Source organism: Felis catus, chromosome A1 (assembly GCF_018350175.1).
Source record: "Felis catus isolate Fca126 chromosome A1, F.catus_Fca126_mat1.0, whole genome shotgun sequence".
Lineage (NCBI taxonomy): Eukaryota > Metazoa > Chordata > Mammalia > Carnivora > Felidae > Felis > Felis catus.
In genome coordinates, this window is record NC_058368.1 from 195942157 (window position 1) to 195967640 (window position 25484).

General features: G+C 46.3%; 1 protein-coding gene and 1 long non-coding RNA gene across 5 annotated transcripts; one reads left to right on the forward strand and one right to left on the reverse strand.

The window, feature by feature from the left end:
• Window positions 1-1729: 1729 nt before the first annotated feature.
• Window positions 1730-25038, reverse strand: MYOZ3 (myozenin 3). Of its 4 annotated transcripts, none has more exons than XM_045036833.1 (8): window positions 24809-25038; window positions 24457-24610; window positions 22894-22955; window positions 16268-16422; window positions 15223-15303; window positions 14986-15121; window positions 14405-14567; window positions 1730-2913 (listed from the first exon to the last, which is right to left on the reverse strand). In XM_045036833.1, the coding sequence occupies exons 3-8, from the start codon at window positions 22952-22954 to the stop codon at window positions 2847-2849; spliced, it is 663 nt and encodes a 220-aa protein (XP_044892768.1). In that variant the 5' UTR covers window position 22955; window positions 24457-24610; window positions 24809-25038; the 3' UTR covers window positions 1730-2846. The 4 variants fall into 4 exon arrangements, with proteins under 4 accessions (XP_044892768.1, XP_044892757.1, XP_006928047.3 ...); XM_045036822.1 differs by lacking the exon at window positions 1730-2913 and adding an exon at window positions 8456-9404 and having other exon boundaries at window positions 24809-25037; XM_006927985.5 differs by lacking the exon at window positions 1730-2913 and adding an exon at window positions 10846-11407 and having other exon boundaries at window positions 24809-25036.
• LOC123379929 lies at window positions 11464-20390 on the forward strand. Its single transcript, XR_006585004.1, has 2 exons — window positions 11464-11951; window positions 18043-20390. It is a non-coding gene; the product is annotated as an uncharacterized LOC123379929 (long non-coding RNA).
• Window positions 25039-25484: the final 446 nt, after the last annotated feature.

Here is a 25484-nt window from a genome sequence, read left to right on the forward strand (position 1 = left end):
GTCTATTTTTCCTGAAGCCAATTCCATGTCACTTGGGTAAACTATGTATTTCTGGGATGGACATAACCCACAGGACCCTTTTTTAACTTCTCTGGAGAAAATTGTTTTTTCCTCTAGAGAGCTTCCTCTGGGTTGCTTGCTTTTTTTTATTTTTATTTTTGTTTTTTAAAGATTTCAAAATTAATCTAGAAGGACTTAGAAAATTTGATTTAGTTTCTAGTAATGCCAAATGTGAATCGGTGAGGGTACTTCCAAGTATTTTGACACCGTTTGGGGTAGGGTTTGTTTCTGTTTTGGGCCTACTTTTGAACCTGTAAAAGATTTTTAGCCAATTTGTGAATAAGATGTGGATTACGTGTAGTGTTTTAATGCCAAGTTTGATTATTTATATCTGTACGTATATATGTATGTAAATATATGACTCCAATTGTATATTCTTTTCGAGAAGGAGGGGATGCTAAATTTTCTGCACTCTCTGGCTGTGGATATATTTTTTTTTGAAAAGCATAATATGCCAGCATAAGTTGAAGTGTAGAAGCGATGCTGTCTTTCTTGAGTAAATCAGAATTAAGAGCAATTGGATTTTGACAAAAACTCTTAGGTACTTAACCAACTCCGTTTCCTTTTCCTCTAGGGCACACAGCTGGGGGTGCACTTGGTGAAAAGTAACCTTTGCCATTCCCAGACCAGGTCTGTAAAAACATCTCACCCAATCCCATGAATTCTTTTCCCATCTGGCTAAAGACACAGGAGGATGATCCCTCCTCTGGAGGGAGGAAGATGGCAGAGTCACAGTGGAAGGAGCCTGGGTTCCTTATCACTGCTTTGAGGAGGAGAGCATTATGATGGGGGGAATTTTTTGTTATAGTAAAGTGTTGAGACCTGGGGATTTATCTGTTACAGCAGCTAGTGTTACTCGAGTAACAGATGTAGTTGAATCTCATCACAAAAAAAGAAAAACCCCATTTTTGTTGATAACGAGTAATGGTTTAAACAGATTTGAGCCAGATGATCTGCATTCAGATCCTCACTTCAGCACCTCCCAGCTGTGTGTGCCCTTGGGCACATTACTTAACCTCTGTCTCCTGGTCATCACGCCTCCCCTCCCAACCCTTCTCGTTGCCTGTGGTATTTTGGGCTGCTCCCCTCATGGAGGAGGCTCAGAAGGCACTGCATCATGACAACTAAATTAAGGCAGTGACTGCCCATGGGGCAAAGAGTGATGTGACAGATGTTTTAGACAAGTCAGCGAGCCACCACTGTAACCTGAAATCAATGGAAATAGAAGAGTCAAGGATGACACACACCCCCCCCCCCCAGGTCCCTGGGTTGGTCAGATGGGTGGAAGGATGCCTTTTCCTGACCGAGAATGATGGTTAGGGGAGGACAGTGAGGTTGGGATGTAGGGGTAGGAAAATGAATCCAATGTGGGGGTTGGTAAGTTTAACTGGAAGACCTATGGAACTTCCCAGCCCAAAGGGAATTGGAGCTAAAGAAAGACCCCAAGATTTGGGAGTTGGCAATGAAGTAGCATTTGAAGCTCTTGTGTGTGGAGTGAGATCCTGCAGGATAGGGATATAGAACACTAGTTTTTAAACTTCAGTATTTAAGTTCCTTCAGTGGGTCTACACAAGTTGGTGAGGCAAAGACCACCCTCCAAGAAACACTAATATGAGATGAAATGGTTTTCTAAGATTAGAAGAAGCTACCCTCCTCAGAGATCCTGAAGTCTTTGTATTCTCCCTAACATTTTATTATAAAAATTTTCTAACATACAGAAAGGTTGAATTTTACAGTGAGCAGTCACATATCTACTAACCAGATCTACAATTAACATTTGGCCATATTTGCTTCAACACATACCTGTCTATTCATCAATCTGTTTTTTATGCATTTCAGAGTAGACTGAAAACAGCAGCATACTTCACCTTGAAGCACTTAAGCATTTATATAATGACCTTGAGTTGACAATATTTGTAGATTTTCTAGGTAAAATTTATACAGATCGAAATGCACATATCTTGAATATGCTACTCAAGAATTTTGACATTGTATCCATCTATGTGACCCAAATCCCTGTCAAGATGTAGAACATTACCATCATTCCAGAAAAATGTCCCCTGTTCTCCCTAGTCAATACCCTGCCCCCATCAATCTCCAGAGGCAACTACTGCTCTGATTTTTTTCACCATAAATTAGTTTTACTTATTTTAGAACTTTACATAAAATGGAATCATGCATTGTGAACTCCTTGTATTTGGCTTCTTAACAACATGATGTTTTGGAGGGTCATCCAGGATGTGTATAATTCCTTCTTATTGTTGAGTAGCATTCCACTGTATGATTATACCATCACTTACCTTCCATTGTATGATTATACCATCACTTACCTATCAACTTTTTGCTATCATGAATTAAAGCTGCTTTGGATATCCTTGTACACTTTTTTTTTCTTGGTGAATATATGTTTTTATTTCTCTTGAAATAAATAGAGCGGACTTCCTGGATCACAATGCTGGTGCCCATTTAGTTTTAAAGGAAACCGTTGGAACTTTTCCCAAGATGGTAGTACCATTTTACATTCCCACCAACAAGAGTTCCAGTTGCTCCAAAACATCACCAAAGTTTCATATAAAAAGTCTTTTGACTTTTAGCCATTCTGATGGGCATATTGTAGTATTTCATTGTGGTTTCAGTTTGCATTTCCTTTTTTTCAGTAGTTGTTGGTTGTTTATATATCTTCTTTTGTGAAGTGTCTGTTCAAATATTTTGGCCATTGTTACTGGGTGTCTGTCTTTTTATTAACTAGTTATAGGAGTTTTTAAAATATATGTATGTTCTAGATGTTAGTCCTCTGTCAGATATATGTTTGCAGATACTTTCTTCACATCTGTGGCTTGCCTATTAACTTGCCTGTTGGAAAGATGATAAGCAATTTTCTTGATGAGCAGAGATTTTTTATTTAATGAAGTCTCATTTATTGTCTAGCATACAAAAATATGTATTAGTTTGCCAAAGCTGCTGTAACAAAGTATTATCAAGTAGGTGGCTGAGCCAACAGAAATTTATTGTCTCACCTTTCTGGAGGTTAGACATCCAAGATCAAGGTGTTGGTAGAGTTGATTCTTTTTAAGGCTGTGAAAATGTGTTCCAGGCCCCACTTCTAGCTTCTGGTGTTTGTTGGCAAGCTTTGGCATTTGTTGGCTTATGGAACTATCACCCCCTGTATCTGCCTCCGTTTTCACATGGTTTTCTCCCTGTGTATACATCTACTGTTTCCAAATTTCCCCCTTTACATAAGGACACCAGTCAGATTGGATTCAAACCCACCCCACTGACTTCACTTCTTCGTTGAAAAGCTTTTCCTTTGTTAGGTCTTTTACATTTCCGTATACATTCTAAGATCAGTTTGTTAATTTCTACAAAAACATAGGGCTATGATTGGGATTGTGTTGAATTTGTAGATCAATTTGAGAAGAATCGACATCTTAACAGTACTGAGTCTTCCAGTGCAGAGCACGGCACGTGTCCCCATCGCGTGAAGTCTGCTGTAAGTTCTCTCAGCAGTATTTTACATCATCAGCGCACAGGTCTGATGCAATATTTGTTACATTTATCACTAAGAATTTTGCGATTTGCTCCTATTGCAGCTGGAATTTTAAAAAACGTACTTTCTAATGATTTCAGCTAATACATAAAACTGAATGGGTTTTTGTATATCAACCCTGTATCCCGTGACCTTGCTTAACTTCACTCAGTAGTTCTAGTACTTGCTTTATAGATTCCTGTGATGATCTATGTAAGAATAATATCTGCAAATATGGACCAGTTTGCTTATTTATTCCCAATCTTCATGCCTTTTATTTCTTTTTCTATTTTTTTTTTTTTTTTTTTTTTTTTTACTGAACTGGCTAGCACCTTGAGTAATATATTAAATAGAACTGGTGAGAGTGGACATCTTTATCTTGTTCCCAATACTGAAATACTTCAGCATGTTACCATTAAGTATGATATTAGATGTAGATTTTCTTTTGTAGCTGCCTTTTATCAGACTGAAGAAGTTACCCTCCAAATTCTCTGAGAATTTTCACCGTAAACAGCTGTTGAATTTTGTCAGTCCTTTTTTTATGCCTCGTGTGGTTTTCTCTTTCACTATGCTAGTGTGGTGAATTACATTGATTTTTAAATCTTTTAGATTACGTTTGTTTATTTATTTATTTTGAGAGAACAAGCAAGCTAGGGAGGGGCAGAGAGAGAGGGAGAGAATCCTAAGCAGGTTCCGTGCTGCCAGAGTGGAGCCCAACACGGGGCTCGAACCCATGAACCATGAGATCATGACCCGAGCCAAAACCAATTAAGTCACTCAGGCGCCCTGACATTGATGAATTTTTAAATGTTAAAGTAACCTTGCATTTCTGGGATAGACCTAACTTCGTCATAATTTATTTCTTTTAAAAATTTATTTTATTTTTTCTACTCTTACTGAGATACAGTTGACACTGTATTAGCTTAAGGTGTACAATGTGATTTGATACTTGTATTTATAGCAAAATAATTATCAAAGTCAGTCCAGTTTATATCCATCACCTCACATAGTTACATTTTTTCTTGTGATGAGAACTTTTAAGATCTATTCTCTTAACAACTTTCAAATATGCTATATAGTACCATTAACTATAATCGCCATGCTGTACATTACATCCTTAGAACTTACTTAACTTGTAACAAGAAATTTGTACCTTTTGAGAAAGAATGAAAACTTGCCATTTGCAACAATGTGGATGGAACTGGAGGGTATTATGCTAAGTGAAGTAAGTCAGTCAGAGAAAGAGATATCCTATGTTTTTACTCATACGTGGAATTTGAGAAACTTAACTGAAGACCATGGGGGAAGGGAAGGGGGAAAAATAGTTTCAGAGAGGGAGGCAAGGCATAAGACTCTTAAGTACAGAGAACAAACCGAGGGCTGATGGGGGAAGGTGGGGTAGAGGTGCGGGGGAGGGGAAAATAGGGTGATGGGCATTGATTGAGGAGGGCACTTGTTGGAATGAGCACTGGGTGTTGTATATAAGCTATGAATCATGGGAATCTACTCCTGAAGCCAAGAGCACACTGTATACACTGTATGTTAGCTAACTTGACAATAAATTATATTTAAAAAAAAGAAAAAGAAATTTGTACCTTTTGACCACCATCACCATTTGAAGCCCTATGACCCAACATAGACATAATGTATCATAACGTATATCTATATATGATATCTATCTATCTATCTGTATCTATATATCTATATATAGATATATATCTATATCTATCTATCTATATACTGTTTTTTGTGTTTATGTTCATGAGAAGTATTGGTCTTGAATTTTTTGTAATGTCTTTGTCAAGTTTCTTCTGGCCTTGTAAAATATGTTTGGAAATGTTACCTCTTCCTCTATATTTTGACAAAGTTTATGTAACATTGCTATTAGTTTTGTCTTAAATATTTGATACAATTCACCAGTGAAACCATCTGGGTCTGGAGTTTTCTTTTGGGGATTTTTTTTCCTTTAGTTTTAAAACTTTATTTTGGAGTAACTTGAGATTTACCGAAAAGGTGCAAAGATGTACGGAGAGTTGTTATTCTTCACCTAGCTTCCCCTAATGTTAATGTCTTACATAGCCATGGTATCTTTGTCAAAACCAAGAAATAAACATTCGTATAGTACTATTAACTAGACTAAGTCTTTATCTGAATTTCACCATTTTTCCCTCTAATATCCTTTTTTCTGTTCCAGAATCCAACCCAGTCTACCACATTACAGAAAAGTACTGGTGAGCTATTTTGCAGCCTGTCTCTTGACTTGAATTTGTCTGATGTTTTGTCGTGATTAGCCTGGGGTTATAGATCTGGGGGAAAATATCTCAAGGAGAAGTGCCCTTATCATGTTATATCATTGATGATGTTAACCTTGATTACTCGGTTAAGGTGATGTCTTCCAGGTTTCTCCTTTGTAAATTTACTGTTTTTCCCTTCCTATGCTCTATTTTTTGGAAGCAAGTCAATAAGTACAATCTATAATCAATAGGATGGGATTTACATTCCACCTCCTGAAGGACAGGTTTCTACATACATTATTTGGAAGTCTTTTGTGGGGAAGAAAGAAGACTTGTCTTTTCTCTCCCCATTTATTTATTTATTCAATAATTTATTGTGGATGCATGGATATTTATTTTTTCTTTGAGTTTATAACTGTTTATTCTGTAGATTGTCTTTTCACCATCTTGATAGTGTCCTTTGATGCATGGAAGTTTTGAATTTTGTGTATTCATTTTATAAAGTGTTTCATAGTAGTTAAAAATAGTGAGTATTCTCTAATTTGGCAGTGCAGTATTCTACATTTTTATTTTATTGTACAAATTTCCTATATTCCCTACTCTGTCTGATAACCAATCAATAATTAAAAGAACTGTGTTAAATCTTCCACTATGACTTTGGTTATATCCTTATGTAAGGATCCTCTTTATCACAATAATGCTCTTTGAAAGTCTCCTTGTCTGATGTCAATATGGCTGGAACACATTTCTTTGAGGTAGTATTTAACTGGTTTATCCTTTTCCATTTCTTTACTACTGTGTCGTAGTTTTAGGAGTGCTGTTTGTGAAAAGCGTAGAGCTGGAATTACTTTTGACTTAAACTGTTATCTTTAAATTGGTGAATTTTACACATTTACATTTATTGTGATAACTGATATATTTGAATGTATTTATACTACCTTATTTCATGTCCCTTTAATTGCTGGTTTGTTTGTTTGTTTGTTTGTTTGTTTGTTTTTCATCCTTCCTGCTGTCTATTGAATTGATTTCTCTGCTCACCATTGCTTCTTAGACTCTATACTTTTATTCTGGATCCTTCCAAAAGCATGTTCTTTTGCTCTTTCCGAGGTTAGTGGGAAATTCTCTCACTATTTATTTGTCTAAAAATGAATTTGTTTTGCTCTCACTTCTTGAAGATGTTTTTCTATTATGGTTGTCATTTTAAATACTCTTTTGTAGGTAACCTAGCTTTTATGTTGGGTAGTTTGTAGGCAATATCAACTTTTTTGAAATTTCTCTGTGACTTTGGAGTTCTGCAGTTTCACTACAATGTTCTTTAAAAATTTTTTTAAAGATTTTATTTTTAAGTAATCTCTACACCCAACATGGGGCTCAAATTCATGACCCTGAGATCAAGACTCATATACTCCACCAACTGAGCCAGCCATGTGCCCCTCACTGCAATGGTTCTTTTTTTTTTTTTTTTTTTTTTTTTTTTTTTTTTTTGAGAGAGAGAGAGAGAGAGAGAGAGAGAGAGAGAGAGAGAGAGAAAGAGTGGGGAGGGATAAAGGAAAAGAGAGAGAGAATCTTAAGCAGGCTCCATGCCCAGTGCAAAGCTCAACATAGGGCTCGATCCCACAATCATGAGATTATGACGTGAGCCAAAATTAAGAGTTGGATGCTGAATTGACTGGGCCACCCATGTGCCCCATAATGGTTCTTAAGTGTGGATTTAATATCCTTTCTCATGATAGGGTGAGAATTGTGTGAATTTATGTCCTTTTATCAAATCTGAGAAAACCCCAGTCATTTTAAAACATTCTGGAATTCCTGTCAGTATTGTTGGACATTTTCATTTTATTCTCCATGTCTTTTAATTTCTCTCTCATACTTTCTAACTCTTTACCTCTCTATGAAGCATTACGGGCACATCTGGTTCACTAATTCTTCCTTCAGTACATCTGATCTACCATTGATTTGTCCATTAACTATTTTTTCTTTTTCTTTTAGAGAGAGAGAGACAGAATGAGTGAGGGAGAGGGGCAGAGAGAGAGAATCTCAAGCAGGCTCCATGCTCAGCACAGAGCCTGATATGGCGCTTGATCTCAACTGTGAGATGATGACCTGAACGGAAATCAAGCATCAGATGCTCAACCAACTGAGCTACCCACGCACCCTTGCCCATTACCTTTTTAAAAGGAGGGACTGTTTTGGTAAAACCTAACACATGTACAGAAAAAGTACATAAAACACAGACGTACAACTAAATATTCTAAAGTGAACACCTATGTAACAATCACCCAAATTGTAGCAGAAATTGCCCAACTGTCCCCAGAAGCATTTTATGTGTCCCTTTCTGATCACCACCCTCTCTTTCATCCCGAAGTTAACACCATCCTGACTTTTACATTAACACCTCCTTGCATCAGCAAACATCTATGTTTGTATCTTCCTTCCTTTGCTTTTGCCATTTTGTTTCCAAGGTGCATCAGTCTCTGGATGTTACCTGTGGCTGCAGCTCACCTACCTTCACAGCTGCAGGATCTAATGGCTGCTTTCCCGACGTTGTGGCTATGCTCCGTCTGTGCCATTTCTATATCACTGTGCGATTTTATTTATGTAAGGAACAAAACAGCCAAAAGCACAGAATTTTATGTGAATGAGTAAAGAATAGGATTTTATATGAAGGGCTTCCTAGACCCACAAATTACATGAAAGGCTAAATGGCCTGCTTTTTCAGGATCCAAATTTTACTTACTGTTGAATAAAGGTGCAAAATACAGAATAATGCACATAGGATGATCCCATTAAAGACATATTTTTGTACCTATGCATCTATGTACACATCCATGTTTACCGGTTCAAGTAATTCTAGAATTCTACAAGGTCCACACTGTTACCAGTGGTTACCTCCAGTATGTCGGAATCAGGCAGAATGCAGGAGGCTGGGAAAGTCTATCTGTGTGCGTGGGAGGAGCTATGTGGGCAAATCTTTTCACATTTTATTTATTTATTTATTTATTTATTTATTTATTTATTTATTTATTTATTTAAAAAGCTTTCTTTCTCTTTCTTTCTTCTTTCTCTTTCTTTCTTTCTTTCTTTCTTTCTTTCTTTCTTTCTTTCTTTCTTTCTTTCCTTCCTTCTTTCTTTCTTTCTTATCTTTCTTTTTTAAACAACATCAGTGAAAGTCATATTATCAGAAGAAGAAAGAGTGAGGATTTGCTTTTGGAAGCAGCCGGCTCCGCTAGGCTCTCCTCTCCTGGAGCTGGTGGTGGCCATCATCCTCCAGGACACAGTAGAGGCAGACACTTTAATGGTTGGTTTTCAGCTCGTGCAAACATGGCTTTAAACAGCAGCCCCCAAACTCAAGACAACACGTTAATTGCAAGCAAGTCTAATGGGCTGCTGGCCCCTTGAGAATGTGTGGGGTGAAGTAGAAGTCCAGAACAAAATGCAACCACTATCCCATGCACCCTGGGAATTAGCTGGATTTCTCACCTTCTCATCTCCCCAAGAGAGGGAGTCAGGGAAGAGGCAGAAGGAGGCGGGGTGGCGGGGAGTTGGGGGAGCCGTGAGGAGGTAATTCATGTCCAGAGGGAGCCCTGCAGTGATCAGAGGCTTTCCTTCAGGCTTAAGTTTTACCGATCCCAGTGGTCTCTTGCAGACAATTTCTCAAGCTGCATCTGCTACAAGAACATCTCTTCCAGTCAAGAGCAGGGGCTGCACAGAATCTAAGAATGACTGAGAGCTTCTTAGGTATGTGGCCATCACTGTGCTCGCAACAACCCTACACAGGGCTTCTGGTCTTGCCCTCATGTTACGGTGGGGGGGGGGGGGGTGGGGGAGACAGGCCCACCAATGAGAAATGGCTTGTTCAAGTTCACACAGCTAACAGTAGCAGTTCATCTGGTCTGACTACCCAGTGTGCACTTTTTACCTCTAAACCCTAAGGCGGGACACCATGCTTAGATGATTCCAGAGTGAGTGGGCCTTGGCCTGGCCACCCAGTGCAGTGAAAAGGGAGAGCCACTAGAATTAGACAGATTCCCACTTTAGCTCTGTCCCTGAACAAGCCGCTTCTTTTGAGCCTGGATATCCACATCTGTAAAATGGGACCATACCTTTTCCTCAGGGTTGTACTGAAAATAAGAAATAGGACATGTGAAGAGTCTACTACCAGCCCAAGCACTGAGGCACCCAATAAAAAGCAGCCACCAGCACCATCGTCATCATTGTCCTCCCCATCATCACTTGAACTGAGAGGCACTCCTTTCTTTCCTTTTCCGAATGAGCTAGAGCACAGCCCTTGAACTACCCCTGCTGGAAACTAGGACATGATTTACCCTGAGGCTTGCTCAGGATGGTGAGCAGAAGGAGAAAAGAAAGAAGGAGTCCTTATAGGTGCCCCACATTGCACCTGTCTTAGAAGGTGGCCAGAGGCGTGCCCCTTCTTTCCATCCCTGTGGCCACCCGCCTAGTCCAGACCTTGTTCTCTGTAGGCTTCCTGGCTCCCGGCCTCCGTCCTCTCCAGTCTTTGCCCCACTTAGCAAGACCCATCACTCCCCAGCTTAAAAACTGCCCCCATCTCCTTAGCAGAGTGCACCCCACGGTGGCCCTCACCCCTCCAACACAGCCCTCTCCTTTCTCCAGAACACCTCCACCTGTGCACAATTCCGCACTTCGCACGTGCTGGTTTACTCGACAGGAATGCCCTCCCCATCACTCCCTCTTCCCATGACGGCTCTCACTCCTCCTCTGGGGTCCCACTCAAAGTCTCTGAGAAGCGGCCCAGAACCCCACCCCTACACCCAGGGGTAGGGACCCCCTCCTCTGCCTCACGGCACTTTATTCCCCAGTTAGTGTGCTGTAGGGAAAATTAACACGATTTACTGCTTTCCAAAGCTGTCTTCCCTACTGTCCTCTCTTCCTCTAGGCCACCGCCTGGGCTTATTCGCCACACACTCTCCCTGGGGCTGGCAGGGTGTCCAGTGCATAGTAGGTAAGTAGCAAATGTTTAGCACATGAATGAAGGCCAACTGCATCTCAATAAAAGAAAGGGAAAGCTTTCTAGTTATCAGAGTTATCCACAGGTAAACAGGTGCTAGTGAGCTCCCTGTCGCCGGAGGAGTGTAAGCTGGAGTACACGAGCAGGGAGGGGTGGTGGCATGGATGTGAATTCATTGGTGGCTTGGATTCCTAAAGACACAAACCATGGACGAGTTTCACTGGAGTCTCCTGGGAGTGTTGGTTACTAATAGAGATTCCCCGACTCAGGAGATTCTGATGCTGCAAGTCTGGGGCAGGCCAGAAATCTGTGTTCAAAACATCATCCCCGGGAAATTTGGAAACACACCCCACTTAGGGACTGTCCCCAAGTCTTGGCTCCAAGATGTCACCCGGACACCAAGATAAGGGAATTGAATATTCAGGCTGGGGCTACAGGTCCTCAGATTCGGGGAGGTTGCGGACCCAGCCCTGGGCCACTCTGTTGAAGCTGGGTCTGAGACGGAGGAGTTCTAAGCCACTGATGAGCTCCGGGACGAAGGGGGTGCCTGCCCTGGGAACAGTCTCCCCAACCAGGGGTCCTCCAAAGGGCACCGGGGTCCTGGGGAGAGAAGAGCAGCAGAAGAGGTGGGCTGTGTGGGAGAGGGATGGCAGAGCACTGACATGCGGGGCACGATGTGGGGCCCCCTCCGTGCCTCCCTCTGGGCCTCCGTTTCCCCACCTATTCCAGGCTTTGTACTGTCTTTAACAGGTTTCTCTGGCTCTGCCCATTCCCCAGTCTCCTTCTAGTGCGGATGGCTTGTTGCTTGGGAATGGGAATGAAATTTTCAAAGCTAGAATTGGCTGGTCCCAGACAAAACTCTAGGTACCCCTTAAATATTAAGCTCCAGAAGCCAAAAGAGCTGGAATGGGGTTTTTCCTTGCTCTGCTCATCTCGCCTTAGAACAGGGGAGAATTAGAGAGGGAAGAGAGGATTAGAAAGAGCACTGAGAAGGGCCCCTGGTTGGCTCAGTTGGTTAAGCGACCGGCTCTTGATTTCAGCTCAGGTCATGATCTCATGGTTTGTGAGTTCAAGTCCCAACTGCCCGTGCAGAGCCTGCTTGGAGTTTATAAAGGAGACGCACCATTTGTCACCCATAAGACTGGTAAGAAGAAATAATTTGATAAGGGGGCAAAGTTGATGAGGTGGTGGGGGCAAAGTTTCACTTAGATACTGCTGGTTGGAGGGTAAATTGGTGCTGCTCCCTTGGAGGACAATTTGGCAGGATCTTTTTCACCTAAACATGTGCAAACTCTGTCAACCAGCAATCGCACCTGTGAGCATACGGCTTAGGAAAGCACGTGCACGGACAAACGGATACAAGCAGTGATTGGTGACAAACCAGAAACAGCCCCTATGTCCACGGCAGAGAAATGGACAAGACACATGTATATTCACATGGTGGAATACCATACAGCAGCTTAAAAGGCATGAAAAGATCTGTTTGTATTATGTAGATTTCAAAAGCATACTGTTGAGTCAAAAAGGCAAGCAAGTTACATGATGAAATACAAAGTATGAAAATGCCCACTATCCCTAAAACAATCCCATCCCCTATCAGAATGCAGCTGCTGGTAGAAAATGATCTGAAAACACACACCAACCTGACAACGGCATTCCATTTGGGAAGGGAACTGGGATTGGAGGATGGTGAACAAAGGGCCCTCTCTTTATTTGTAGTGTGTGTGTGTGTGTGTGTGTCTTAAGAGAATATAAGTATGTTATTTTTAAACTTTTTTCATTTTAAGACAAGTTAAAAAGCATTGCTTGTGTAGTGTTTTCCTCGAAGCCCAGGACCAATGGGAATGGGGGAGTGTTTGCCCCCCGGGGGTAGAAAGGCAGACTCCAGGCCCGGGCCTGGGTTCCAGCCAGTATAGCATTTCTGCCCGGACCACCCCGGCTGTGGCGGCAACAGCCAGGCCCTGTGGGAACAGGCTGGGCAGTTTCCAAGCTGCACAGGCCTCACGATTCGGCCCTTGACTAGAAGCCCAGAGCCCTGGATCCTGAGCACAGCTTGGCCACCAACACTGCTGTTCCCCCCCTTCTTAGCCTCAGTTGGCCCTTCTGTCTCAGACGGAGCCTGGGCTCAGGGCCCCCGAAGGCCCTCCTTCTGCTGATGGGAAGGTGCTTCAGCCTGTCATAGCTGCAGTGTGAGATAGATGGGGCTATGACTCGACTTGGCCAGCCTGGAAGCCGGCGCCCGGGACTGAATGTCTGCTGAGGGTTTTAAATAGCTGGGCAGGCAGGAGCTGAGGGCCCCCGGAGGAGGGAGAACGCAGTCTCACCTGGCAGAAACCCCAGAACGTCTGCCAATGGCTCGTGGCTCACACGGTGCCTGTTGGGCACAATTCTTCCTGTAGGGGCCCTCCTGGCTATCAGCTGTTTGAGGGCAAACACCTCCCTTCTGAGCAGTCTCTTTTCAGTGCTGATCACCCCCAGTTGTCAGACGGTCTCCGCATGTGGTCTGGGCCAGAAGAGCTGGACCTTGGCCTCCTCCGGTGGACCCTCCCCTTTCTCACTTTAATGCAGCCAAAGCCAGAGGAGCATTTTTCAGAAATAGCATCAGACTGAAGAAGCCGACTGCAGTTGAAATGCATCCCCCAGCCCAAGGCCTTCCTCCAGTGCCAGACTCCTGTCTTGACTCCTGTGATTTGTCTTTGGGCCCCTAGGTCAGCACACTAAATTTATCCCTTTCAGTTCTCCCTAGTAGCTTTTCCAACCATCATTTCAGCCTGTAACTACTACTCCTAATACCAATAGCTACTGTTTATCGACAGCTTATTCCTTGCCAGAAACTTTGCCTATGACTTCTCATGCCAGCCTCACAACAAACTTAAGAGATTCTGTAATGATGCAGACGGGGAAATGGAGGCTCAGAGAAGTGAAGTCACTTGCCCAAGGTCACACAGCTAAGCAAGGAGTCTGCCTTTAAGCCCACGTTGAGGCCCCATGCTCTGAATAGTACAAGCCACTCTTCTGTGGCTCTCACCTCTGCTGTCCAACGTTTCACTGCCGTCCCCCACTCTGATAGAGCCTCAAGCCATTTCTAGACCTCTTCCAGACCATTGATGAACATGAGGAAAAGGCTGAGCTGATCTAGGAGTAATGAGATCCAGGGCCCCCACCTAGGGAGGATATCCATCAAAGGGGTGGCACCAGGAGTGCGGGAGAATAAGACCCTGGGCTCTGGAGTCAGACTAACCCAGACTTGGATCCCAGCCCTGCTCCTTGCCTCGTGACTGTGGGCAGGTTGTCCGTGTTCCTGAGTGGGTCTCTTCACTGGCGAAATAGAAAACACTGAGGCACGTCCCCGCCCTGTTGTGTGCAGAAACCGAGATGTGTGGCACATTCACCCGTTCACTCCCTGTACATTTACTGCAGACCTACTATGTGCTGAGGCAAGAGTTCTACCGAGTTCTAGCAAGAGCTCAATCAACGTGTAAGTGTTCAGATAGAGCTTGGCATGTCCAAGGGCTTGGGAAATGCAGCCACTACTGTGTTGTGCCAGGCACCTGCACCCCCTAGGGACCTCTCCCCAAGCTGCCCACCCATCCTTACTTGTTGAAATTTCGAAACTCAGCAGGGCTGGGGGTGTGACTTCTGCCATCGCTCTGGTAGTCCCGGTAGCTGATGAACTCCTGCCAAGGACAGCGGTAGCCCTTGGGGATGGCCGTGTGGTTGAACTTCTCCGGCGGGACGCCCTTCAGCGGCTGGGCATAGCCTGGAGGTGGAGCAGGGCGTGTGGGAGGCAGGCAGGCTGGGGCACCCGGGGGGCTTTTCTCCCTCTGCCCCCACGCCCACCCACCTGGTGGATATGGTTGGGGGAGGGAAGTCTGGAGCTGGGATAGAGGAGTGGGAGGGATATAATGCCAAAGTTGCGCCAGCTAAGGGGACTGAGGCTTCCCCATCCTTGGAAGCAAGGAGGACCAGCATCTCGAGTCGGGGCGTAGACTCTGACTGGCTTTGTGACCTTGGGGATGTTGCTGTGCCTCTTTGGGCTTGTGTTAGATCTGTGGAGGGGCGTGGGGGGTCAGGGAGGTGGACTAGACAGCCCTCTGGGTGCTGTCCCTGCCCCACCCTGGAGCACTGCCACGCTTGGGTCCCCCAGCCCTGGTCCCAGGACCCGGAGCTGAACTCACCTGGCGCCAGGGCGCTGGGGCTGCGGGGGCGCTCCGCAGGGAAGGCTGAGGGCTGGGCCACCTCGGGGCCCCCGGGCGTGGCCCGGAAGATGTGGAGCTCGGAGCTGCAGCTCTGCCCCTCGAGGCCATTGGCAACCTGGGCACAGGAGCGGGCGCTCAGAGGCCGCAGACTGGCCCGAGCTGCCTGGCTCCTTCCCCCGAATTCCCCCATTTTCCCGGGGCTCCCTCCACGCTCACCTTCCCCTGGGCGTGAAGGGGGCCGGCCTCCGCTGTTCCCACTGTTCCCGTCACCTTCCCCTTGGCGCTTCGGTCCACCAGCTGTGGGCACAAATAGACCACAGGGAGGCTCAGTGGGGCAAGGATCCAGGGTTGTCCCAACACCGAAAAAGGGAGGGGCGCATAATCTTAGTGCCCACATCCCGGGGATGCGGGGTAGGGGGGATGAGTTAATAGCGTAGAACGCTAAACTCGGTGCCAGGGACAGGGAGATGGGCTCTATATGTTAGTTGCTATTCTAATATTGACCCTGGCCAGATAACCTTCCTGAGTCTGTTTCCTTGTCTGTGAGATGGAAGTACTGATGATGATATCAGCTCACAGGGCCTATGAGCATGAAACGAGATGATACATGTGAAGTGCGTGGCTAGCGCTGTCTCAGGCACCTCGCGAAGGTAGGTGTTTTGTCGTCTTTACTCCTGTGCATCCTGCCACATCGTCCCCTCTCAGTCACCCCCTGTCTAGTCCAGAAATGGAGTGGCGTATGAGTGGAATGCCCCTGAGTGACTGAAACTACCTGCGGACTCTTTGAAGCCTGAGGATAAGCCGTTCTTGTCTCTACCAGCAGACCGTTTTCTGGCCTTTTCCTTCTTCTAGAGGCAGGAAGAGAAGGAGTTCTCTCTCTTAGGTTCTCTCTCCGTTCTCTCTCTCTGTGTTCTCTCTCTGAGGTCAAGCCCAAGTCTCATCTAAATCCTGCTCACTGCCAATTCAGCCCAGAGCACTTCTTGTAGGAGCCAGAGTGCCCTCCTCACCCCACAGCTCGCCCTGCCCGGTCCGCTCTCCGTTTTGCGTCTACGGAGAGGCGCCCTAAAGAGGTCACACTTTTCTAGGATCACACAGCAAGTCAGGGGCTCGAGCCGATGGGAACGTCACAGCCTTTCCAGCTGGAGCTGGAGGGGCTCCCCGGGGGCCAGAGGTCTTCATCTGACTCGCTGCTTGGCTCTAGGCTTGGCTCTAGGCTAACCGAGCCTCAGTTCCCCAGTAAGCGCGGTGGGGGCTAACTCACCGCCCTCTGGCTGGCTGGAAATTCAAAGGTGAACCTCTGTACCCGGCGCTGTCTCTTCTGGAAGAGGAGGGATCCTCTGTTGTTGCGTAGCGAGAGCTCCTCCATCATCAAGTCCTGGGGCACGCTCAGCTTCTTGCCCAGGTCCAGCAAAGGGACTGCTCAGAGAGGCCGGAGGGAGCTCTTTACCACCAAACCCTCAGGGCACTTGGGGCTGGCTGCCAGCCTCCAAGTGACCTCCTCTGAGCAGCTCCAGTACTATGCCGCAGAATCTTAGCCCGCCTGGGGGGCAGAAATGAGCTCGCAGAGTTTAATGTGCATGTGTTGGACACTCAGTGAAACTGAGTTCCTCCAGATGTTCTCTGGCCATTTGTATTTTTTCCACGAACGTCCTCGGCAGCTCTTTGCCCACAGTGGTGGGAGCCGTGAGACATGGTCAGATTGTAGATATCTCCTAACGGTAAGCCATGGGTGTGAGCCATGCGAGGGGAGGAGGGGGACTTTCTGGCCTGAGCCACTGGCAGGAAGGCACAGCCGCTCACTGAGGCGGGGAGGGCAGGAGGAGGGTGAGAGGGGGCAAGATCAGGAGTTCAGTGTTAGACGTCTGTTCTTTCAGTTTTAAAATAGCCGTTTATTATTATAAAAATAGCATATATGTGCATTGAAGAAAGTTAGGAAATACGGATATAAAGGGGAAAGAGAAAAATGCCATTTCTATCACCTGGAGATGTCCACTTTTAACACCTTAGTGTGTGTCCGTTCATATCTTTTTTTAAAGACTACCTATTCATGTATGAGTTTTCAGCCAAAAAGAAGTCATAGTTATACAAGCTTTGTGACTTGGTTTTATCAGTTGAAGATCTCCACCTGTACACACATGAAAAGATACTCAGCCTCACTCATGATCAGGGGAACACAAATCAAAACCGTAATGAGATATCACCTCACACCTGTCAGAATGGCTCACATGAACAATCCAGGCAACAACAGATGTTGGCGAGGATGCGGAGAGAGAGGATCTCTTTTGCATTGTTAGTGGGAATGCAAGCTGGTGCAGCCACTCTGGAAAACAGGATGGAGGTTCCTCAAAAAACTAAAAATAGAACTACCCTACGACCCAGCAATTGCGCTACTAGGCATTTATCCAAAGGATACAAAAATGCTGATTCGAAGGGGCACATGCACCCCCATGTTTATAGTAGCACTCTCGACAATAGCCAAAGTATGGAAAGAGTCCTAATGTCCATCAACTAATGAATGGACAAAGAAGATGTGGTATATTGGAATACAATGAAATATTACTCACCGATCAAAAAGAAAGAAATCTTGCCATTTGCAACGGTGTGGATGGAACTAGAATGTATTATGCTAAACGAAATAGGTCAGAGGGAGATAAATATCATGATTTCACTCATATGTGGAATTTAAGAAACACAACAGATGAACGTAGGGGAAGGGAAGCAAACATAAGATAAAAACAGAGAGGGAGGCAGACCATAAGAGACCCTTAAATACAGAGAACAAACTGAAGTTGCAGGAGGGGAGGGGAGAGGGGGATGGCTTAAATGGGTGATGGGCATTAAGGAGGGCACTTTTGGGGGTTAGCATTGGGTGTCACATGTTAGAGATGAGTCACTGGGTTCTACTCCCGAAACCAAGACTGTATGTTAACTAACTTGAATTTAAATAATAGTAAGAGATCACCACCTGTGCGAGTGAACACATTTTTATTTCATACAATCCCTAATCCATATTTAAATCCCCTTAATTGCCTGCAGAATTGGGCATATAAGGTTTGAAGAACCTCGACGACACCCAAACGGAGAAGCCGAGGAGGGCACCAGATATGTGAGCCTAGTGCTCACGGGACAAACTGACCTGAGATACACATTGGGGCATCGTGGGCCTACAAACGGTATTTGTCTTCGTCTTTGTTGTTTGATGAAGACTATTACATTTACTTCTTTTCTCAAAGTTAGGACGAGTCGTCGTAGCCATGGAGAGGGCTTCCAGGCTATCCTTAATGGTTTCAGAGCCCAACACATACTGTTACACACTTCCCAACAAGGGAAGGCTTTTGGGGGCAAGGAGTGACGGAGTGGTGAGGGCACTGACAGGAAAGGGATACAGGGGGGACAGCGTGGCCAGAGTTGTCCATCTCTAAAATCCGATACACGGAGGTTCGTGTTCCAGCTCTATAAACGGTATGTAGAGCCGGAAGGCTGGATGAGATCACTGGGGATGTGAGAATGGGTAAAAAGATCCCAAGCCTGAGTTCCAGGCCTGCCGCATTCAGACGGAGGAGGTGAGGAACCAGCCACGGAGCCTGGGAAGGGGAGCCCGGTGAAGCAGGAGGAAATCCAGAGTGTGGGACCCTGGAAACCAAGTGATGAAAGTGTTTCGGGGAAGATGGGTTGATCACGAAGCCACATGCTTCTGCTCAGTGAGGAGGAGGAGGAAGGCTGAATACTGGCCGTCCTCTTTACTGTCATGGGGTTATTATTGGTCACCCTCACAAGAGTAGTTTCCATGGAGTATTTGGGCGTGAAAACCTTACTGGAAAGTGTTACGAGAAAATGGACAGGGGAACATTTTAGCCACACCACGAGCAAGCAATGAACCAAATCTAGGATGTGGGACATTTTATAGGGCAGCTGGCCTGGGTTCTTCAAAGGAGTGAATGATATGGAAAAAAAAAAAGAAGAAGAAGACAGGACCGGGAGGGCGGGGGGTAGGGTATAGATTAAAAGAGATTTAAGAGACGCGGCCACCAAATAAACAGTAGTCCTTCTTTGGATGCTCATTAAAACAAACTAGAAAACTGAAGAAAGTTGATGGTGGCACTGGTTATCAAGCCAAAGTTGCTAACAACTTGAGAGAGGGAGACAGAGAGAGAGAGAGGGAGAATCTCAAGCAGGCTCTACACTCAGCACAAAGCCCAATGTGGGGCTCAATCCCACCACCCTGGGATCATGACCTGAGCTGAAATCAAGAGTCAGATGCTCAACTAAGACACCCAGACCCCCCTCTTTTCATTATTTTGGATGCCTCCTGAGCCTGATGAAATGACAGGCCCTTTGGGTTTTGCTTTGGACTCCAGGAATGAAAGGAGGGCCACGGGGATTTGCACTCTATTTTTGTGTGTTTGGAAATGAGCTTAATAAAATGTTGAAGACAGCGAGCGAGGAGGGGAGAAAGTATAGACACCAACGTTGAGGAGTTATGCTCTACAGGACCCGAGGCATCTGTAGAGTCAAGAGGTGTTTGTTTGCTTTTAAGAGGGAGAAGTAAAAGCATGCTTTTTGGCTGATGGGAAATTTTGACAATGCAGTAGAGAGAGGGCAGAATGGAAGAATGTCCTTGGGCAGGAGAGAAGGGCAGGGAGGGTATCTGGTGCCCAACTGGAAGGGGTAGCTTCAGACACGTGCACGGAGAGGTCAGCCACCACGTGGGCAAGAAAAACAGGGAACACCAAACAGAGGTTCCCTTTTGGTTCCGCAATTCTCAGTGCAATAGGAAGCAAGGTCATCAGCTGGGAACGAGGATAGGGGAGGAGGCATTGGGAGTCTGGGGAGAGAGGTTGCCAACGTTGTGGAAGAGAATAGTACGGGACGGGGAGACAGGCCTGATGTGGCCACCAGGCGGCATCGAGGCCCAGGCAGGTGCTGTGATTCATTCCACTCGATGGGATCCAAACAGCCTTTTTAAAAAAGGAGGCTGATGATTTTTTTCATTCTTTCAGCAAATAAAGAGAGCGCACCTTTTACATGTTAGGAACAGAAAGAGATCCATTGTAGGGTAAGAGGGGGAAAAAGCAAGTTTCAGAAGAATCTGTATTCTAGGATTGCACTCATATTTTAAAAAATAAGTACTATCTGTTCATGCACACATTGAAAAGTCTGCATGGAGACGTGCCAAATATTCGTAGCGACTACATACAGGACATAGGAAGAGGAGGGCTGGAAATCACACTAATTTTTAACGGGAAAAGGTACTGCATACTTAAAAGCATGAAAGACTATTTATACCGAAATATATAATAAAAAGTCCCCTGGCATCATACTGTCAAATATTATCCAGATGAATTGACCTCGACAGTAAAAAAAAAAAAAAAAAAAAAAAAAAAGTTACCGATAAAATCTATTTAAGGAAACAATTCTATTTCTAGGCTTTCATTCTTAGGGAGAAAAGTTGAATAAGCATGCCTGAAGTTATGTATACAAGGATGTTTACGGCAGTGAGGGTTCAGATTGTGAAAACCGGGCATCAGTGTTGTGGGGGTGCTGCCCAGATGTCCTTTATCAGTGGCTCCGTGTCACAACTGGCCCCTTCTGCAGAGAGCTGCCTGGCTGAGCAGAAGTGCTCACGGCCCCCTCGCTGAAGGCAGGGTGAATTCTGTGGACTCTGGAGGCCTGGAGCCCCCACAAGGTCAGACTGAACCTGGGCTACAGATGAGCCCATATCCTGGCTTAGCAATTTCCCCCACCCTCTCCCGCTCCCGTCATTTCCCTCCTCCTGAGAGTCCAACCCCAGTAAGTCACTTGCTTGAGAATCTTCAACTCTGTTCCTAAGGGTCCAACCTGAGATGAGCCTTCACGACTGCCAGTAAGGTGTGTGTGTACCAATATGCTGACTATATTACGTGCTGGGGGAGCAGGGGGAGGGGGTGGAGAGAGAAATCATAGCAGGAGGGAAAGAAGTCTCTGGTACGCTGCTAGTGGAAAAAAAAAAGCAAGCTAAAGAACCCAGCATATAGTACTTAGCCCACATGTATTTGCGTTTATATAAATACGTTTGTATATGAACGGAAAATGGATTTACACAATTATGCTAACAGTGGTTATCTCCAGATGGTCTCATTACGAGGAACTTTCACTTTCAAAGTCATTCATGTCTGTTTTGTCTGAATGTCTTATAAAATGGATGTATTATTTGTACAACCGTGCAGTAAGGAAGGGGCTCTGGAGACGGAGATCTGGAGTCAAATCTCAGCTCTACTGACTACTACATCCATGATCACCTAGCTCCTCTGAACCTCGGTTTTCTCATCTACAAAACAGGGACAATAATATCTAACTTACAGAGTTGTTGTTTATGTGTATAACATAGAGCATAAAAGCCCTTAGCACTGGATCTGATGCAGAGTAAGTACGTAATAATGGTTAAGTGTTTTCATTATCATCACCTTACAGTGCTGTCTTCTGATGGTGAGACTATGAGATTTTTTTTCTTTCTTTCTACTTTTCTTTAGTTTCAGAATTGTCTTGCGTTCATACCCTAGCAATAGTCAACAACGTATACATTTCCAGTCTGGCATAAATGATATGTGTCCACATTTGGGGGGGCTGCAACTAATTACTTAGACAAAGGGAAAGATAAAGCATTGCCTGGTTCTTCTAGTTAGAGCATCAACACCTCACCAAGTTGGCATATTTTAGCACTGGAAATCATGAAGTTAAAAAAAAGAAAAACTTGATGCCAACAAAAGGAGGCAAGAACACACAAAACAGGTTAGGACCACTCACATATAAAGTCATACGACATGGTTAGGGGAGCCTGGGTGGCTCAGTTGGTTAAGCGTTTGACTTCAGCTCAGGTCATGATCTCACAGTTTGTGAGTTCGAGCCCCATGGCGGGCTCTGTGCTGACAGCTCCGAGCCTGGAACCTACTTCGGATGCTGTGTCTCCCTCCGTCTGCCCCTCCCCTGCTCGCGCTCTGTCTCTCTGTGTCTCTCAAAAATAAGTAGAACGTTAAAAAAAAAAGTCATTCATGATTAAATACTTGATTAAATACTTCTTAGAACCCTGCACGGGGCAAAACCACAGTGGTGTCCATTGATGAGGGTTTACCGGAGCTCGGTTCACTGTCCACGTGCACCAGGACACTTGCCTGAAAGGTGAATGTGTGGCCCCCCTCCAGGTCCACTGAATCAGAATCCCTGGGGGTAGGGGCTGGGACTCTGCATCTTGAACCCGCAACACCACTTCAGTATCATTCACGCTAAAGCCTGAGAGCTAGGACTTGGCTGAATTCTTTTTTTTAAATACTTGAAATGCCCTGACGTAGGCCAAATGAACAGACTCCAGAAATACGCGGAGAGTTCCAGAAGGGGTCTTCTATGGTGATACACATGTGTTTTAGATGATTTCTTCATTGGGTGAGCTGGCTTTTAAGTGAAATGGTCTGAGTCACCCTGGGGAGCCTGCTCTTGCCAGCCTGCCTTACTCTCCCCGCCACCTTGTCTCTTGCCACAGGGGCTCGGTGAGACCCACAGTCACAGGAAGCAAGGGCAAGTGTACGGGGAGCTTGGGGCCACGGTTAGGCTGGATCTGGGACCAGAGCCCTCAGTGCTCAACTTGGGGCTGAGGTAAGGACTTAGTTGGGCCCAGGGCCCAGTCTAGGGCATTCAGTCTCAGCTCCTGGGTGTGTGGGTGTCAGGGCAAGGCCCCTCCCAATGCTTCGGGAAACTTCCCAGCCCAAGTGGCAGATTCCACAGGCACTCCCTCAGGGCTGGCCTGGAACTCACACCTGTTTGCCCGGGCCTCGGGCCAATAGGCCTGCGTGGCTGCACTTTGGGACCAGGAAAGGATGGGGTCGGAGGAACCCACAAGGGCTGAGTCCACCTTACCTGGTTCAGTGAGGTCCCCCATGGCAGCCATCACGGACCCCTTCTGCTCCTTAGGGATCATCCTGTGGAAGAGAGATGCCTGCAAATGGGCCAGCCCTCCTCCATCCACCCCCAGACCTCCTCTTAGTCCCTGCCAGGCCTCCTCTCAGTCCCTGGTCCACCCAGCCTCAGCCCTGAACCGCCTTGGTCCACCCTAGTCTCAAGGAAGGGCTGTCTGAGCTGGAAAGGGCTTTGGGGCCTCTGTGTACAGAGGAGGAGACTGAGGTCCAGGGGAGGCAAGGGAGGTGTGAGAGGCCACACAATGTGCTTCACAGGTTGTCAGGGAGGCACTCTTTCTTTAGGGGCTGATCTCTGGGACATGAGGGGTAGGGGAGGTGGGGGTCTCAGACGACTGTCATCCACTCAGATGAGCTTCTAATCAGAGGCTGAAAGAAGATGGAAGTTTAAGTCAGGGAGAGGGGGGTATGGATGGGTTGTGAGTCTGGGGTCTACAAGGCTGGTCCTGTCCTTTTATCCCCAATACTTGGCTCAGAGGCTTGAGGGCACAGGCTGGTCCAAGGAAGCTGAGAGACCCATCGCCCCCCTTCCCTATGCCCCATCCCTCAGCTGACTTACAGGGGCCTCTCTTCTGCCTCACCCCTTCTCTCTTTCATCCTCCATCCCACCACCCCCCCCCCTCCATTTGCATCTCATGGCACTTTCCAGGGATCTTGGAGGAGATTTACAAACAAAAAGAGATCTAGAGCCCCAGAGGATCCCTGCAGGCTCCAAGTCCAGATTCCCTGATTTGCCCCAGGAGAGAAGGCAGAGCCCTTGAGGTTCCTGACAGACTACCCACCCTTGTGCTTTGCTTCCAGGTTTTTCTACACTCCTTCCTTTGGAAAAAAGTCTGCCTCTATCTATACCCCACACCCACACATGGCCCCTGGTCGGTGGGCACTGAACTGGGCAACCTGGAGTCCAATCCGTGCCCCTGACTTCCTCTGTAACTGTGTGCAGATAGCTCTCCAACTCTGTGCCTCAGTTCCTCTTATGTGCCCTTATTACATAAGGAGGGTGAGCTAGATCATAGGATCCACAGATAGACTTTGGGGCATCCACAACCCCCTCCCCTGCTCCACAAACTGTATCAGACATGAGCTGTCCACAGGCTTTTGGGGGGAGGGCCATGAGTTAGGGGAGAGTGCTCTGACCGTGACCACTCAGGAGTCTACAGTGCACGGGTCTGTTTCTTGATAAACACCCCCCTTACAGACAGGCACGGACATTGGGAAGGGCTCTCATCTTACAGACACGGACGCTGCTCCCTTCCACAGCCTAAAGATCTTGAAATGCTGTGCAGAGCCGTCACCTATGCCCAACTCGAATCCCAGCCACCCCTCCTCATTCAACCTAAAGTGGCCTAGAGCTTAGAATCCCTCCGCTCCCAACTCAGGCACTGAGCTTCCTTGAGGCCCCCGGTTCCCCAGCCCCTCCGCAGGGCCCTTCCTCTGCTTGGGGGCCGGGGCTCATGCTCTCTGCCCACGCCCCGAAGCTCCTCGAGCTCCCCTAAGATCCTGGTACCTGAGAGATGGAACCGAAGTGTGCAGGAGGGAGGGTCAGACCCTCAAGATTAGCGCCTCTGTTGGGAAGCTGAGAGCTGAGTAGTCATGTAGGTGTTAGTGGTCCTCGGTCCAGTCCGAGCCGGGTGTGCCCTTGCAGCCGGCTCTGGCCTCAGCTGAGAAGAATCAAGAATCGTTCCTGCCTTGTCGTGGCTCACAGCCTTATTTCGGGCTGCAACAGGATCCAGGGACAGATGCTAAAAGCACCAGGCCCCAGGGAAGACAGGTGCCCCGGCAGCAGGCCCTTGCAGATAGAAGGGCTTGTACACACACACACACACACACACACACACATATGCACACACCAAAGTCACCTGGAAATGCTGAGAGTCAGTTGCCAGTCACTTGAGCTTGCTAATTGTATCCTTAGTGCCTAGAACGGAGCCTGATAGGAATTCAATAGATATTTGTTGAATGAATGAATGGATGGATGGATGCTTGAATGAATGAATTCTCCCCTGGTATCTTTGCTTGACTTGTTCATTTCTTCTTTCCTTTTTTCTTTCCTGCCTTTCTTTCCTCCTTCTGCTCCCTCCCTCCCTTCTCTCCCTCCCTCCACCTTCTCACATTCTCTAAGTCTCTCTGTATGGAGTGCAGATAAATATGGCAGGGCTCTGTCCTCAAGGAGCTCAGCCAGGCCCAAGTCAGACCCGTAAACAAGCCTTTGCGCTGCATGATGGGAGTACCCAGGGGAGGGTGCCACCAGCTTGGCCTGGGGGTGGAGGGGTGGGGAAGGCGCTTCCCAGAGGAGACATTTGATCTGGGCCTGGAAGGCCAGTGGGAGTTCAGGGGGCAGAGGGGCACGGGCATTGCAGGCAGAGGCCACATTGTGTATAATAGTGTCAGGGGTCCTCAAGCAGAGCCAGAACTTGCCCCCAGCGTTGAGAGATGGGTAGGGTGGGGCTGAGAGATGAGGCGGACAGGTGGGCCAGATCACAGCAGGCTTTTCAAAAGGAAGATGTGCTTTATAAAGGGCTGTTGAAGAATTTG

Bases quoted from the DNA above. Each gene is read 5' to 3' on its own strand.
- MYOZ3 (XM_006927985.5), bottom strand. From the start codon at position 22,954: ATGATCCCTAAGGAGCAGAAGGGGTCCGTGATGGCTGCCATGGGGGAC. The intron at 15,122-15,222 runs GTGAGCGTGGAG...TCCTGTGCCCAG, and splicing joins CCCTTCACGCCCAGGGGAAG to GTTGCCAATGGCCTCGAGGG. The intron at 11,408-14,404 runs GTAAGGATGGGT...TTCTCTCCCCAG, and splicing joins GAGTTTCGAAATTTCAACAA to GACCCCGGTGCCCTTTGGAG.